Here is a 17,839-nt window from a genome sequence, read left to right as displayed (position 1 = left end):
GTCCTCTGTGCCATCAAAAGCATCAGTAACCCAGCATTTGTTTAAAAATTGTTCCAGTATATAGGTCTCAATATTTTCTTATAAGCCACTGATAAAGTTATGATGGTGTTTTCTTTATCATACCAAAAGGAGTCAGTAGATTGTTTTCAGACAACCAGGACTCGACTTCCTTCCATGAATAGTCTTTAAAACACTTTGTTGATGGAAATGTCAAGGGGATGCAATTGCCTAGTCATGCCACTGGGAATAGCAACCAAATTCACACATGTACAGATGATGAGAACGGTATCAGGATTATTGCCATTGGCAACAATAAGTATGATCATTTGCAAGACCTACCCCAATTTCAGATATATTAAAAAAGTGGAAAATTGTATAGCTTACAATTGATTTGAGAGTAATATGTTAACCTTTTGAAATGATTTGAGAAAGTTCATAGAAATATTATCCATAGTGGGGAAATTAAAAGAAGTGCTTCTAGACTCTGGCTTCTCTAATAGATTTTATTTATTTATTTTTTTAAAGATTTTATTTGACAGAGACACAGCAAGAGAGGGAACACAAGCAGGGGGAGAGGAAGAAGGAGAAGCAGGTTTCCTGCTGAGCAGGGAGCCTGATGTGGGACTCGATCCCAGGACCCTGGGACCATGACCTGAGCCGAAGGCAGACGCTTAATGACTGAGCCACGCAGGCGCCCTCTAATAGATTTTAAATTGCATGAGGGTTGAGATCATTTTTCTGTTCCCTGCTATATCCAAACACACATTCTAGTGCTTCTAGTTATTTGCTGAATAAAAAGCACTTAGGAATAAAATCCTGGGGCGCCTGGGTGGCGCAGCTGGGTAAGCATCCAACTCTTGGTTTTCAGCTCAGGTCATGATCTCAGGGTCATAAGATCGAACCCCGCGTCAGGCTCCATGCTCAGTGCAGAGTCTGCTTGAGATTCCCTCTCCCTCTGCCCCTCTAGCTTGTGCTCTCTAAAATAAATAAGTAAATCTTAAAAAAAAAAGAAAAAAAATCTAGAATCATTATCATGAACTATATAAAGGCTTTACCAGATTTGTCCCTTGATCTACCTTAATTTTTTTTCTTGCCACTCTCCCCACCTTCTCCACTCCTATATCTCATAAATCAGCTACCCTTGCATTTGTTACAACAAAAAGAGCTTTCTGCCTCAGTGGCTCTATACTTGTTACTCACTCTGCCCAGACACCTACCCATACCTTACCTTCAAACTGCTTTTTCATCTTTCAGGCTGGCTTACCTATTCCTTCCTCACAGGTGGATTTCCTCATCACTATCACATAGTTAATTTCCACTATGCATCTCCCTCCCCCATTAATTTCCTTTATATTTATATGGTATCTTGTTGCTTTCAGCTTGTCCTTTCCCATTAGAATGTAAGTTACAGATAGATGGGGACCTTTTCTTCCTTGCTTACCACTGTTTCCTCAGTGCCTAAAACAGTGCCTGGTACATACAGGAAATCAGATATTTTGGGGTTTTTTGTTTTGTTTTGTTTTTTTAAAGATTTCATTCATTTGAGAGAGAGAGACCGAGAGAGAGCACAAGCAGGGGGAGAGGCAGAGGCAGAGGGAGAAGCAGGCTCCCCGCTGAGCCAGCCGGGAGCCTGATGTGGGGCTCGATCCCAGGACCTTCAGATCATGACCTGAGCCGAAGGCAGACGCCTAACCATCTGAACCACCCACGTACCCCGGAAATTAGATATTTTGGAAAAAATGGCCAAAAATTGGGGAATAGTAAATTCAAAGTATATTAGTACAATAAATAGCATATAGTCTTTCTGATCTCTGGTTTTGTGATAAAGCCTAAGCTGTAATAACTTCTTAGTATCACCATATATTAATATATACCTAGAAATATCAATTTAATTTTGAGACATCTTTATATTGAAGAAAAGTCAGCAATCTGTTATGATTTTCTCAGGAAAATCAAAGCTATCTTAATTTTTACTGGAAAAAAAAAAGAGGCCCATAAAATAATCTTTCATAAATTGACTCACACAAAAGCCAAAAAAAAAAAAAAAAGACTCCTGCTACTTACTGGGTTTATGTCAGAGGCAAGTGTCAGCAGGCAGGGAAGAGTAAAATGAACTTATTACCATCTTATTTTCTCCTCTAAAATTGAAACAATTATTCCAAAGTCTACTCTGATTTGGTTCACATTTTTTGGGAGGAAGGGAGAAACGACTTTATAATGGTACGTAAGCCTTAGCTTTTAAACTTCCGGATACAGAATTAAAGAAAAAAATCCTAGAGAAAACCATTAAGAAATACAGCATACAGGATGTTTTCTACACAGGATACTCAACCATCATCCCTTGTTAGCAATGATTTGGAAATAAACTACAATTTATTCAACACTTATTATATCCAGCTATGGTAGGGATTTAAAAGGAGATAATGTATGTGGAATGTGCTTGCCAAAAATGCCAAGGATATGATCCATAATTTTAACCTTTCTTTTTCTCTTGATTATATACGTTGTAGAAAGAATATTTAGGAACATCTTTCTTATCTAGAAGAAATCCCTTATATGGGAACATCAACTACTTGGAAATGTTCCTGTAAGCCAAAACACTCTTAGTAGGCAAGTAAGTCTCTTGAATGGCCAAAGCAGATGTCATAACTTTTATTTATGTCATACCCTTTATTCACAGGTGAATCCTTTAAGTCCACATCCAGATCATTCTTTCAAGCCCACAGACAAAATAAAAGCAGCAAATAAGAAATGCTAGAGGTGGGAGAAAAATGGGTGCCATATTATTGTTTTTAGTGCCTAGGATTCGCTATACAGAGAAAACTAAAGGTCTCAGCAGAGACTTTTAAGAAAAAGAGGTGAAGAAAACTGAAATGGTTATGAAAAATTCATCCTAAAGGCATACAGAGTGCTCTCAATTTTAGTAAAAATAAATCTTAATGGATTAAATTTACATGTCTGACTTAAATTATTGTGAACTCCAACTAAGAAAACTAACTTTTCAAAAAAAAAAGAGGAAAACTTTTCACCTATTATTCTTACTCTTTACTAACAGATTAGGACATTTCTTTTCTCCTCAATTCAAGGAAGGATGTAATAGCAAAATAATACACGGGAAAAAGAATGAAAGAAAATGCCATGATCATTAAATGGGTACTTTAAAAAGTAGTAGAATTCTGATCAATGTGGAAGATTTTAAAGTAATTATTAATAAAAACATACAAAAAGATAAACTTCACAAAAGGGAGAAACAGTCTTGAACTTTAACAAAACAAAATCCATTTTGTTTTTAAAGCTTTATTCTTCTATTTGAGAGAGAAAGAGAGAGCACATGAGCAGGAGGAGCAGAGAGAGAGAGAATCTCAAGCATACTCCCCGACACAGGGCTTGATCTCACAACCCTGAGATCACAACCTGAGCTGAAATCAAGAGTTGGATGCCCAACAAACCATGTCACCCAGGCACCCCCAAAATCCATTCTTGATATACACAAATACACAAAAAATCTAGGCCAGATCTCCAATTATGATTGGAACAAAAAAAATCTAATACGCCATTAAAAATAACTTATAAAAGGTATATATATAAAAAGATGAAACCTCTGTGGAATGGAATATATCATGTTCTCCTGTGATTCCTGCATCTATAATATACCAAGAGTAAACATAGTGTTAGAGTCATGTAACTCTTTCCTAAGGAAATAAACTGTCTAAAATCTGTATTAACGTTACTGAATGTACAGCACACTCTTATGTTCAAATGCCACAGATATCCCCTAAGCCCAGAACAATTCTTTATTAAGCACGTACTTTATCTAAAAAAAGGGTACATGTATAGTTCAAAATGTATCAATCTGAATGGTTTTATCTGTAAGCTAAAAGCTAGCCGTAATACATGTTTTTAATGGAAATAAAGAAGAATTTAGGAAAGATGACTCCAAACACACACGTGTTTCATGTAAGGCTATTAAAGATGCAAAACCTCTGAAGAGTTTAAAATGTGAAAGATGTACAGCATTTAAAATTATCCTTAAAAAAAATCATTCTTCGCTTTCATAAAAAAAAAGTTTATATTGATTCCTACAATAAAATCTCAGAGATTAATATTTTCAATTATTAAGGTATCAGTTATGATTAAGAAATTAAATATTTATTAAAGGAACCTTGCAATAGGTTTTCTACATACCACATCGTCTTTGCTTTCATTCTTAAATGAAGTTTCTGTCTCCATAGGAGCATCACTGTGATCCCCTTCCACATTTTGCTTCTCAATTACTGATGCACTGGCCACACTGAAGATTCCATGGATGTTAACACGAACTTTAACCTTCACTTTGGAACTATCACCATCAGACTGAGGAAAAACATTCTGAATAGTGAAGCTCCCTTAAGGAAAAAAGAGCTTCCATCAGTACATGGGCCTCCAATTAACCTATTCATTCAATAATTTTGACTGTTATCTTTCAGATGATGGCAAATAATCATAAATTATATCCAGAATAATTACTGTGGAAAATGCACTAACCCTAGATCACCTTTTTTTTATATCTTAATAAACCTAATATTAAGATTTAGAAGGGTTAAGCAGCCTGCCCAAAATCATCAATGCTAGGACAAAGGTAAATTGGAATTTCAACAAAGGACAATTTGACCCAAGGCAATATAGCTTTTAAGTATTTTATAATACTGCTATCCTAAAACCAAAATAACAAAATCCAATTTCTGAGTTTGGAAACAAAATGGACATTATCCTTTTGCTGTAAGTCTTGCAAACCATAACCATCTTGGTAATTCACGAATAAAGCAATTTTTAAAAAATTTCACTCTATAACAAAATTGCTAAGTTATTTAGTTACTAATACCTACAGAGATATTAACTTCTCACTTTAAGAAACTATTTTATTTTTATTATTTTTTTTAAAGATCTTATTTTTAGGTAATCTCTACACCTAACATGGGGTTTGAACTCAACCCCAAGATTAAGATTCACACACTCTTCCAACTGAGCCAGCCAGGTGCCCCTCTGCTGTTTTATTTTTAAAAACCCATAATAGATAATGATATCCATAGTAGAGAGAGGATACTAGGCAGAAAAACTGGTAAGTAAAAAATTTGGTTGACCTTTGTTATAGGTTGAATTGAGACCTCACCCTCAAATTAATATGAAGTCTTACTCTCAAGTACCTCAGAAGGTGACCTTATTTGAAGACAGGGTCTTAGCAGAGGTAATCAGGTTAAGATGAGGTTATCAGGGTGGGCTCTAATCCAATGACTGGTGTCCTTATTTGGAGACAGATACACATACAGGGAGCATGTCATGTGAACACGAAGATGGCCATCTACCAACCAAGGACAGAAGCCTGGAAGAGATCCTTTCCTCAAAGCCCTCAGAAGGAATCCTGTCAACACTTTGATTTCGTACTTCTAGCTTCTAGAACTGGAGACAACAAGTTCTCTTTAAGCCACTCAGTTGGTGGTACTTTGTTACAGAAGCCCTGGCAAACTAATTCCACCTTCCATAACTTATTTCTACTGCTTTAAATAACATATTTGAGATATTCATATTGTTCCCTTTTTAGTCTATCAATAAAAGCAATACAAATAGAAATTTAAAGAATTATAAATTATTCTTTCTCTTAAATGTTATAAAAATCGTACTTTGTTTTATATCTCTAAAAAAGATTACTCAGCTAAAACAGTTATTACAGTCCCCAATTCTCACTTTTGTATTAATCCAATGATATGAATTCTAGTTGTTGCCAGGGAACCTAAGTTTCAAGTCAGGATATACGGTCAGTCTGGCAACACAATTTCAACTTACTGATTAAGGAGTTTTTCCATAAAAAATGACCCTCACCCAAACCTTTCAGGCAAATTACAGAGCATTTTAAATAGAGAAGTCAGACTGGGTGATGGACACTGGGGAGGGTATGTGTTCTGGTAAGCGCTGTGAATTGTGCAAGACTGTTGAATCTCAGATCTGTACCTCTGAAACAAATAATGCAATATATGTTAAGAAAGAAAAAAAGAAGAAGAAGAATGTAGCAGGAGGGGAAGAATGAAGGGGGGGAAATCGGAGGGGGAGAAGAACCATGAGAGACAATGGACTCTGAAAAACAAACTGAGGGTTCTAGAGGGGAGGGGGTTGGGAGGATGGGTTAGCCTGGTGATGGGTATTGAGGAGGGCACGTTCTGCATGGAGCACTGGGTGTTATGCACAAACAATGAATCATGGAACACTATCTAAAACTAATGATGTAATGTATGGGGATTAACATAACAATAAAAAAATTAAAAAAAAAATAGAGAAGTCAGAATGAATTAAAAATACTCAAACCTGTTACTCCAGGATAAACTGTGAGCACTAAAAGTGCATGTTTAGAAAAAAATATATTGCTTTCAGTGCTAGCTTAGCTCGAATATCAATTTATTTCCTTGATTCAAATATTAATAATTTACAAAAGGCAAAAGTTTGTGAAATTTTTTTCTTGAGTTCTCTTACCAATTCTTGGATCAGGATAAGGCACTTCATGTAAATTAGTATAAAATGCTTCTAGTTCAAATGGTTCCTTCTTGTGGAAAGTAATGACTTTTGAAAATGGGGCAGGATGGTTCTTACAGAATACTTCACATTCCCTAAAATGGAGTGGGAAAACAGTTCAAAACAAATAGAAAGTTTTCTATGAATCTAATTACAGAATCCATGTCATTCCTAATTCAAAAGCAGCAACTGTAAAGACCTCTATCCACAAATGTAAAGAAAAAGAATTACTGGTTTTGCTATGAACATGCAATTTGATAGGTTTATGGCTCAAAGTTTTTAGAAAGTCTGTCATAGTAACATAATTCTATCCTACTTAAAAAAAAAAAAAGAAAAATTAACTGCAATTAGGTATATTTTGAGGCTAATATACAGGAATTAGTTTTTTGTTCACATATGTGGACCAAATCCTACCCCTTAGTTTCCAAAATAAATACTTGTCATATGTAACCCTTTTTATTCTAGCTCCCTTAAAAAAAACTTTTATTTGAAACTAATTTCAAACTTACAGAAAGGAGCAAAAATAAAAACAGCACAAGGGACAAGGAACACCTGTATATCTTTTACCTAGATTTACTGTCAGCATTTTATTCTATTTGTTTCATCACTTAAGTGCATACTCCGTGTACATGTGTATTTTTTTCCGAACCAGTGGAGGTTGTTACATACATTATAGCTCTTTACCCCTAAGTACTTCAATGTGTATTTCCTAACAGCGATATTCTCTACTATAACCACAGTACAGCTGTCAACTATAAATTTACACTGATACTTTAACATGTAATCCATATTCCAATTTTTTCAACTGATGTAATAATGTCCTAGTATTTCCTCCTCTCCAGTACAGGAAGTTTTAAAACCTACATAACAATTCCCACTCTTAAATAGTTTAACAGAAATGGCTTATAACTATTGTTTATAGTGGCCCAGAAATTCACTTTATAATACTATACCATTACCCTATTCATTATGCAAGGTTTGCAAATCTCATATCCATGGATCTTTCCCTCTATCCTAGTTTTCAAGAACCTACATTATCTTTTACTTTCTTATTGTAATCACTAGGATAGGTTTACTTTTCAATGTAACTCCCCATATGTTTCTTATAATTTTTTTTTGGATCACTGTATCTTTAACTGAAATTAACTTTAATTATCTTTTTAAATTTATTTAGGGGCACCTGGGTGGCTCAGTCGGTTAAGTGTCTGTCTTCGGCTCAGGTCATGATCCCAGGGTCCTGGGATCAAGTCCTGTGTTGGGCTCTTTGCTCAGTGGGGAGTCTGCTTCTCCCTCTGCCCCTCACCCTGCTCATGCTCGCTCTCATTCTCTCTCTCTCAAATAAATAAAATCTTTTAAAAAAATAAAGTTTAAACTAATCTCTTACGCCCAACATGGGGCTCAAGCTCACAACCCCAAGATCAAGAGTTGCATGCTCTTCCAACTGAGCCAGCCAGTTAACCCCTGAAGTTAACTCTTTTAAAGAACACCATTTCTTGCCTCCAAATTGACATTAGGACATGCCATTTAAATGCTCTGCAAAACATTCAGATCAGACTGATAATCCATATTTTCAGAATTCGTGCAAAAATTTTAGTTTCTTGGGGGTGTAGATGTATAGAGCACAGAACAAAATATTAAAAGCAACGTCAAAACCTAAATACAGGTTTATTGTACAAATTATAAGCTCTGAAAAGTAGTCAAATATATTATTTGAAACACAAGTTTTTATTTTGGTAGGGAAGCGAAGCTATTTAAATCTTAAGTAGTTCATGGAAAAGGAAATGTAAATGTCAATAAAAGCATGAAAAGATTGTGGCTCATAATAGTCAGAAATGCAAATCTAATAACAAAGTACTTATTTTCACTTTCAGAATGTTATCTTTAAAAGCATAGAAAAAAATGAGCTACAACAGATAATTCAGCAATGTTAAAAGGAATATAAATTAGTATAATCCTTTTGGTGAATAATGTGGCAATACTGATTATAATAATGCTCATATCCTTTGGGTCAATTTCAGTCCTATATAGTTATCTTACAGATATACTAAACACAACTAAACAAGGAGATGTGTACAAGGATGTTCCTAATAGCACTGCTTGAATCAGAAAAAAATAGGATTTTAGGGTGTACTGGTTAAATTAATTATGGCACACACAAATGCTGAGAAAACAGTCACTGTCTGTGACATATTTAAAATGACAGACATTTTAAAAAGCAAGTTGCACTGGAGACACTCAGGTAATTTAAAAAGAACAGCTTTTATTTTTGGATATTCAAAAAAATGGATAGATATAAGCATACCTGTTAACAATGGTTAACTTTGTAAAATGGGCTAAGTAGGAGTTAGGGTATGGCAGATGCAGGTTTTTTAAGTTTTTATATTGCCATATTGCGATTTTATTTGAAAATATGATTTTATAAAATACTAATTAAAAATATGCCATCATGATTTACAGATTATATAATATAGTTCCTTTTCTCTAACATCTTATTTAAAAGTATTTGAGAGTTTTAGAAGCGTAAATTCCTCTAGTTCAGAAAGTAGGTTCAATTGGTTATTTACAACAAGCTCTCTAACCAAGGCTTTAAAAGTAACTTACCCAGTTCCATCTTCAAAAGAGGTCTTCCATCTTAATGTGATTGAATAGGGAACAAGGTCTGTTATAGAAAATTCACGCACTTTAAATGCTGGTGAGAGAATCGCACACTGAAAATAAGATGTATACCATATTTAAATCAACAAACACAAAACATACTATAGTTACCCTGACTGAACTGCTTAATAAAGTCCTTGCAATAAAATTGTTACATCCTAAAAATTACTATTTTTGGTAACAGCTAAAGTGTCAAGAGTACTTTTATGACCTTACAAAAATATATTTTTACAAATCTGAAAAAAGAATTTTAAATGGGAATAATTACAAGAATTCATAAAGTAAATGTTCTTTCACTACAGTACACACATATTGTCCCATGACAGTTTAAAAACAAATTGGAAAGACACAAGACTTATCTTTCAGGAATAATTTTAATTTATTTTAGCCTATTGACAAGTGGTTTGAACAGATAATATTAAAAGGTCCCTTTAGGCCTATCACCATTTTTCTGGCAAAATATACTCTGTAAAAAAAAAAAAAAAAAAGGAAAAATAATCATACCTGTAATGCACATCCTCTTGCAACAGCTTCATCAGCATTTAATGTGGTACTTATGTCTTTAAGAAAAAATTTAGTGATTTGTTCTTTCACTGCAGGAATTCGAGTTGCTCCCCCTACAATTTCTATACTACTTATGTCTTCACGTTGCAAGTCTGTAAAACAAAATATTTTTAATTGAGAAAAATAAGACAGTCTTTATAAAAATGTGAACAAAAGACCTTGGAAAGTACTTTTTTAAAAAAATGGATTTTGTTTTTGCTCAACAAAGACTAAATAGAAAGAAGATAAAAACAAATTTTGGAGAAAGGCAAAACTTAATATTAACTATCTATGTGTCAGGCACTGCACTTGGACCAGATGACAGTGACAATAAGAACAGACGAGTACCTCATGGGCTCTTCAGAGTCCTTCAATTTTCTAACTTTCACCTCACAAATACCCATAGATAGTACTGATTACCAAAAATCTTAACAAAAAGCAATCATGTCCCATTTCTACTTTATTTTCATCTTAGACTTTACAGTATACTTACATATAAACACCTCCAAATATAACTAGTGTTAGTTTTACGATGTAAACAATAACATGAGCCAGGAGTTGTTCTCATAAACCCAGATTCATAGTGCCCTTACTCTTATGAATGAAATTATAATCTCCCTCTCTAAAATGAGAAATACAAATCTTCAAAAAACAAATAGAAGTTTTTATTGCTTTTACCATTTCCTACCCCATTCAAGTGAGTTAACGCCATGATACAATTTTGATGGTTAGTCTAGTAATTTACACTTACTAGCTTGTTCCATTACTGCTTTTAATGGTGGCTCAACCCTGGTGAAGAGGGAAGCACATAATTGTTCAAACTGGGCCCTGTGGGAAAATGAAATAAAATTCATCATTTTGGGATATAAAACTCAAGTATATCTTCTAAACAGAATGAAAAAAATCAGACATGATCTAAACATAAAATAAGCCAACACTTCTTAAACTGAAAACATACACCGTACCTGTTCATTTTACTAGAAACATCAAGGTCATTCATGAAACACTCAATGTTCAGTGGAAGATCTGATGCATTTGCACTCATTAGCTTCTTCAGTTTCTCACATTCCTGATATAAACGCAACAAGGCCCGAGAATTTTCTTTCACATTTATCTTGTATTTGGTCTTGAACTCCTCACAGAAGTAGTCTACTAAAGCCTCATCAAAGTTCCTGCCACCCAAATATGGATCAAAGGTGGTAGCCAAGACCTGTTTAATCAAAAAACCAGAACTGAATTTTCAGAAATATAAATGCTTTCAAAAAGACAAAAACCAAAAAAAAAAAAAAAAACAACCTTTTAAAATTAAAGTCAAAGCCAAAGAACTTGTGAAAAATCACAGGGGTGTCAAAACTTGCTATTGCTGATATTAATTATCACTTATATTTAGCCAACATACTTACCCATTCTGAATTATCTGTTTTGGGATGCAGATCCATATATAATTAAAATTAATTCTATTTCTGAAATAACTGAGTTACAACAATTAAAACTTCACTATCTCATATCCATTGGTTCTACAATAGCACTGAACAGGTAGGCCAAAAACCAAGTTCAGGGAGTAAGTCCTAAGTATGTAAACAAAACAAAACAACCAAGAAAAGCCAATTCGAAGATTAAATTTAAAATACTGCAATTGGTCAATTTACAGGTCAGAAATTAGGCCTTCTGACTACTATTAAAAAAAAAAAAAAAGTGAAGAGGAGAGACAAGAATATAATAAACTTGTTGAGCAATGAGCCCCAGCCAGTGGATGGATGGAAGAGGAGTAGACAAGTCATAGAACTTCAACACTAAACCTCTTGAAAATGCAGGAGCAAGATATCTAGTCTCTCTCCAAGGAGAGCACAAATGACTACTTACACTAGTCACTTAAAAAATAGAACCCCACCGTTGGTGTGGCTCATCAGGTTTTTTTCACAAGGATATGTGATGGAACAATAGTAAGCCCTATAGAAAGTTGTAAACTAACGTGATGGGATGTCATCCCAAGACTCGCATGGAGAATTCATGGATCAACTTCTTGCTAGGACCAGTACTACCCAAAATTAAATGCAAAATTGTGTTGGTATGTGACTAGTGCAAACATGCATCCTTCTGGACAGAAGGGCCATAGATATGGTTACTCTAAGGTATCTACTAAAAAGGAAGGAAGGAAAATGTTCTTAAGTTAAAATTCAAGACTAAGTAGCAAAGATTAAAACAATTTACAAAAAACTACCCTATATTCACTATGAGTCATTTCCTTTGAGTTTTCTGATTACAAGGATGTTACTATAAACTGTGAGACAAAAGGCTCTAAAAGGTCCATTGGATAACCGAAAGTATTTCATCTTCTAAGTAACTTCTACACATGTGACTAATGGAGAGAGAGAGAGAGAGAAAGAGAGAACGTAAGTACGGATAAGATGATCAATATAAAAATGAATATAAAATCCAATACAAACTATAAGATGAGCACACAGAACTAAATGATGCCACATTATAGAAAATTCTGATTAGAACTCCTGGATAAGGAAAGTTTATAAAACAAAGGGAATCATTTTACAAAATGTTTCCTAAGTATATTTATGGATAGTAATGTACTTAATGTTTCCTGATAGGTGACTTAACATCTTGACAATAATAAAAATAGCTAATACATATTACAGTATAAGGCATTCCAAGCATTTTATATACATTAACTCATTTGTCCTCAAAAACTGAGGTAATTACTGATATTACCTTCAAGTGGGGAGCCTGAGATTTAAGGAGGTTATGTAACTTGCTCAAGGTCATAGTTTTTAAGTGGCAGAGCACTTAGGTTCTCTATATTGTCTTACATGCTCTTAACCATTAAACTTATATATAGCAAATCATTTATTTACTTACTTTAAGTTTTCCTTTGTTAAAAGCACAAACTGAGACCTGGTAAGCAGAATGTCCCATATCAATAAATATTACATTTCTTGGTTTCTCATCTAATGCGGGAAGATCCTGTTTATAAATTCCATATGCTAGCGCAACTGTGTAAGAACGAAGAAATCACGTTACTATCAGGATAGCAATCACTTGGAAAACAAAAGATAAGTCATTTTGATATTGCATAAATTATTAGTTTCAAAGTAAACAACTTTTTATAATTTGGTTGTTTTTAATTTTATTTTTTCTCTATCCATCTGTAACATAAATGATTCTTACAGCAAATGTAAGACATGTTTAACTTCTAGCAAAATATTGTACTACAAAAACCAAAGGTTACAAGAGCCAGTACATAATGAGTTTAAAAAAAGATAAATGCTTTATATTAATTGGAAAAAAAAAAAAACCCAAAACTAGAACAGTATTTTTCTGACAGTGATTTTCAAATTGCAAAGTGCTTACCTGCAGTAGTTTCATTCATCAACCTCAAACAATTTAAACCTGCAACCTGGGCTGCAGCCATCACAGATCTTCTCTCAGCATCAGTGAAAAAGCTAGGAATCTGGTATTTTAAAACAATAATTAAATATATTGGTTTGATGTACTAGATTTTAAACATTTCATCAATTAAAAATGTAAAATAACTGCTCTAAAACTTATGTAGGGCTTGAGGCAGAGAATGGTGTTCTAATAAAATAAACAAGAAAAAAAATACTAGTTTTTTACTTTTTGGCAATTTCTATACCATAAAGTGTTGACCTAAGTATGAACACAAATTTAAAGCAATTAATAAGATGGAATAATATTTCAGGATTTCCAAAATATGTTCATCTAAATCCTTCTTCTGTTGGGTCTGCTCTATGGAAAAAAAATGTTTGTTCATCTTTAATAATGAAAAATTGAAAGCCCAAGACTGTTAAAATGAGATTAAATATATCTTGGTATATTTGTATAATGGAATCTTATGTAGCTGTTAGAATCAGGCAGATCTGAATGGTCATGGAACAGTATCTATATTGCATCAGAAAAAAGGACATGTGTAGCATGATTTTTGTGTAGGTATATGTTACCCAGGAGAATATAGTACCCAAAGGTTTACAGTGGCTATTATCTCAAAGCGAGGCAGGAACTATATTGCAGAGGACTTATGAGGAGCATGTGCTTCTTTTAAAATCACCAAAAAAACATTAAATGTTTAATTAATGTTAATTAAAGACTTTATCAAAAGATAAACTGAGACTTAAACTTATAGTTACGATTTACATACACTTCATTCTGTCAAACTAAGAAGCACTTTGATTTGTGTCTACAGACAGATTTCTGAGAAGAGAATTAAGTAGGAGTGCCTGGGTGGCTCAGTCGGTTAAGCATCTGACTTAGGCTCAGGTCATGATCTCAGGGTCCTGGGATAGAGCCCTGCTGCGGGCTCTCTGCTCAGCAGGGAGTCAGCTTCTTCCCCTGTCTCTCACCCTACTCGTGCCCCTCCCCCTGCATGTGAGCCTTGTGTGCTGCGTACATGTGTGTGCTCTCTCTCTCTCAATAAATAAAATCTTAAAAAAAAAAAAGCTAATTAAGTATATTCATGTACAAAATGACTTGGGGCTCTTCCAATTTAAGTAAGTTGTCTCCAATTTTATTGCTTTTTGAAGCTAGAATTTTTTTTTTTTTAAAGATTTTATTTATTTGAGAGAGAGAATGAGAGAGAGAGAGAGAGCATGAGAGGGGGGAGGGTCAGAGGGAGAAGCAGACTCCCTGCTGAGCAGGGAGCCCGATGCGGGGCTCGATCCCGGAACTCCAGGATCATGACCTGAGCCGAAGGCAGTCGCTCAACCAACTGAGCCACCCAGGTGCCCTGAAGCTAGAAATTTCATTTAACAGATTTTTTTTTTTTTTTTAAAGATTTTATACATTCGACAGAGAGAGACACAGCGAGAGAGGGAACACAAGTAGTGGGAGTAGGAGAGGGAGAAGCAGGCTTCCCGCGGAGCAGGGAGCCCGATGCGGGGCTCGATCCCAGGACCGAGACCATGACCCGAGCCGAAAGCAGATGCCTAACGACCGACCCACTCAGGCGCCCCATCATTTAACAGATATTAACAACAGGAAAAGAACTTGAATTTTGATAAACCTGTTTATCCTGATTTTGGTATTATCCTTCTGACAAAAATCTAAATTATAATATAGACTTTATTTAATACTCATTGAGCACTTATGTACCAGGTACTTTTCTAACCACTTAGGGATATAATAGTGCATAAAACAGAGAAAATACTTCCCCTATATAGCTCACAATGGGTCTATCACACTAACTACACAAAGTAAATAATGGCCAAGAAGTTCATAATGTTCTCTTCTGACAATTTCTGATGTGAAATTACTATCAAGTATAGTTAATAGGGATGGATTTGAATTTAAGATGCATTTTAAAACCAAACCCACTTTGATGTATACTTTCAAGTGGCAGTACAATGGAAGAGTTATAAGCAGAGGCTTGGGAATGAACTACGGGGTCTGATTTCTGGCTTACAACTTATTAGCTCTGTTGATTTTGGGCAAGTTATTTAACTTCTCTGTGTCTGTTTTTTAATCTATAAAACTGGAGTTAAAAATATCCTACCTTCATAGGATGGTTCTGAGGATTAAATGAGTTAGTACATATCAAATGCCTATAACAGTGCCTGGCCAAAGGTAAACTCTATTATTTGCTATTTTTTTTTTTTTTTTTAAAGATTTTATTTATTTGAGAGAGAGAGACACAGCGAGAGAGGGAACACAAGCAGAGGGAGAGGGAGAAGCAGGCTTCCCGCTGAGCAGGGAGCCCAATATAGCGCTCAATCCCAGGACCCTGGGATCATGACCTGAGCCGAAGGCAGATGCTTAACGACTGAGCCACCCAGGTGCCCCTATTATTTGCTATTATTAAATGGTCGGAATATAAAATATTAAAGCTCTAGTACTTTTCTCTCATTTAAAAAATTCTAAATACCTATAAAAATCTAATCACTAAATTCCACTGGAGTTCATAATCTGATTCTATTTTTCTGAGGACATGAGACTCTCGAACTTAGGTAGGGAAGTTTAATAGTATTAGAAATATACTCACATTTAAGTGGACAACATGTAACTTCAAAAAGTTATCAGTATATAATGGGATCTCAAGAGAGAGAGGAAATGATGGAATGTTCTAAGAATCCTTAAAGAAAGACTTTTTCTTTCTGAAAAATACTGCATGATCTCACTTATATGTGGAATCTACAAAAGTTGAATTCATAGAAGCAGAGAGTAGAGTAGTGGTTACCAGGGGCAAGGAGGTGGGGGAAATGGGGAGATACTGGCCAAAGATTACAAAGTTTCAGTTATGTAAGATGAATAAATTCTAGAAATCTAATGTATAGCATATGGTATCTGAAGTTAGTAATACTGTATTGGATATTGGAAATTTGCTAAGATAGATCTCAGGTGTTCTTACCACCAAAAAAAAAAAAGTACACGAGGAGATGCGTATGTTAATTAGCTCAACTGCAGTAATCATTATCATTTCACTATGTATATCAAAGTGTCATGATGCACACCTTATACGTAAACAATTTTTACTTTAAAGGAGGCACAATGGGTGGGCAGTGCCTGGGTGGCTCAGTTGGTTAAGCGACTGCCTTCGGCTCAGGTCATGATCCTGGAGTCCTGGGATCGAGTCCCGCATCGGGCTCCCTGCTCGGCAGGGAGTCTGCTTCTCCCTCTGACCCTCTCCCCTCTCATGCTGTTTCTTACTCTCTCTCTCAAATAAATAAAATCTTAAAAAAAAAAATAGGCACAATGGATTCTGGGAGGGTGATAAATATGTTTGTAATATTGATAATGATTGATGGTTGTGTGTAAGCATGTCAAAATTTCTGAAAGTATATAACATGTTAAATATATCCAATTTTTCATTTTAAAAAAGATCTTTTTCTTTCTGATACAGAATATATGAATATACATAATCTCAAATTCCCAAATGGGAATTTTCAACTTTGCCATAAAATGTTAAGGTCCCTATACGTGGGAAGTGAAGGGTGACCAGGAAAGATTCTTAGATAACTGGAACGTATAGCAGTCACTAATCATATACATTGGTTTTTTAAGATTCACGGATTATCACAACTGACTTTACGGGAAACTAACTTAATCCTAAACTTTACCAAATAAGGTGGGTTTTTTTTTTTTAAAAAAAAAAACAAAACCAAAAATGGATTTAGATTATTTGCTAAATTAGGTCAGAAAGAATAAAGAGAAGAAAAATATTTCAATAGAATATTAATATACTGGAAGGTGTGATTTAAAAGTACTGAAGTAAAACTTACTGAAATCACACAGTCGGCCACTGGTTTCTTCAAAGCATTTTCTGAAGTCTCTTTAAGTTTAGCCAACAGCATTCCAGTTACTTGCTCAATTGCAAAAGGTCTCTCTTCTTCTAGGTACCGCACCTAAAACCAAAAGTTGAGATATTTATTAAGAGTCATTTATTCATCCAGTATGTATTTTGTGAGGATCTACTCTATACATGATAGATAGATAACAGTGAAAAAGACAAGTTTTTGCTCAAGGAAGTTATATTCTGAAAAGATTATTCTAGTATTACAACCTCTCATTTCTAAAGTTCAAGTGCCTTACACATAGTAATATAACCAAATTGTTCTCAAAAACGTCTTCCTGCATTAGCTTTCTGCCTTTCACAATAGTAATTTTTTTTTTTTTAAGATTTTATTTATTTTTTGACAGAGAGAGACATAGTGAGAGAGGGAACAAAGCAAGGGGAGTGGGAGAGAGAGAAGCAGGCTTCCCGCGGAGCAAGAAGCCCGATGCGGGGCTCGATCCCAGGACCCTGGGATCACGACCTGAGCTGAAGGCAGACGCTTAATGACTGAGCCACCCAGGCACCCCCACAATAATTTTTTAAAAAGATTTTTATTTAAGAAAGAGAGAGAGTGCACGCATGCACATGAGCGGGGGGAAGGGGGGTGGAGAGGGGCAGAAGCAGGCTCCCCACTGAGCAGGAAGGCCGATGGGGGCTCGATCCCAGGACCCTGAGATCATGACCTGAGTTGAAAGCAGATGCTTATTAACTGACTGAGCCACCCAGGTGTCTCTCACAAAAGCAATTTTTATCATTCACTTTCCAGGCACATAATGAAGGAGAAAAAGATCAAATAATCTTTCTTTT

The 17,839-nt window shown here is 34.9% G+C and overlaps 1 protein-coding gene across 1 annotated transcript in view; it reads right to left on the bottom strand.

Annotated features, from left to right (window-relative positions):
- The window catches only part of HSPA4L (heat shock protein family A (Hsp70) member 4 like), a 47,284-nt gene that overhangs the window by 13,556 nt on the left and 15,889 nt on the right, over positions 1 to 17,839 (bottom strand). The window contains exons 4-12 of the mRNA XM_032412802.1: positions 16,980 to 17,102; positions 13,102 to 13,201; positions 12,610 to 12,743; positions 10,704 to 10,948; positions 10,490 to 10,566; positions 9,700 to 9,851; positions 9,142 to 9,248; positions 6,502 to 6,635; positions 4,186 to 4,385 (exon numbers count right to left, since the gene is read on the bottom strand). Coding sequence (XP_032268693.1) covers positions 4,186 to 4,385; positions 6,502 to 6,635; positions 9,142 to 9,248; positions 9,700 to 9,851; positions 10,490 to 10,566; positions 10,704 to 10,948; positions 12,610 to 12,743; positions 13,102 to 13,201; positions 16,980 to 17,102 — 1,272 coding nt within the window. The remainder of the gene's footprint in view (positions 1 to 4,185; positions 4,386 to 6,501; positions 6,636 to 9,141; positions 9,249 to 9,699; positions 9,852 to 10,489; positions 10,567 to 10,703; positions 10,949 to 12,609; positions 12,744 to 13,101; positions 13,202 to 16,979; positions 17,103 to 17,839) is intronic.

Source organism: Phoca vitulina, unplaced genomic scaffold, assembly GCF_004348235.1.
Source record: "Phoca vitulina isolate PV1807 unplaced genomic scaffold, GSC_HSeal_1.0 scaffold14, whole genome shotgun sequence".
Taxonomy (NCBI): domain Eukaryota; kingdom Metazoa; phylum Chordata; class Mammalia; order Carnivora; family Phocidae; genus Phoca; species Phoca vitulina.
This window is presented reverse-complemented; position numbering and strand designations above follow the sequence as displayed.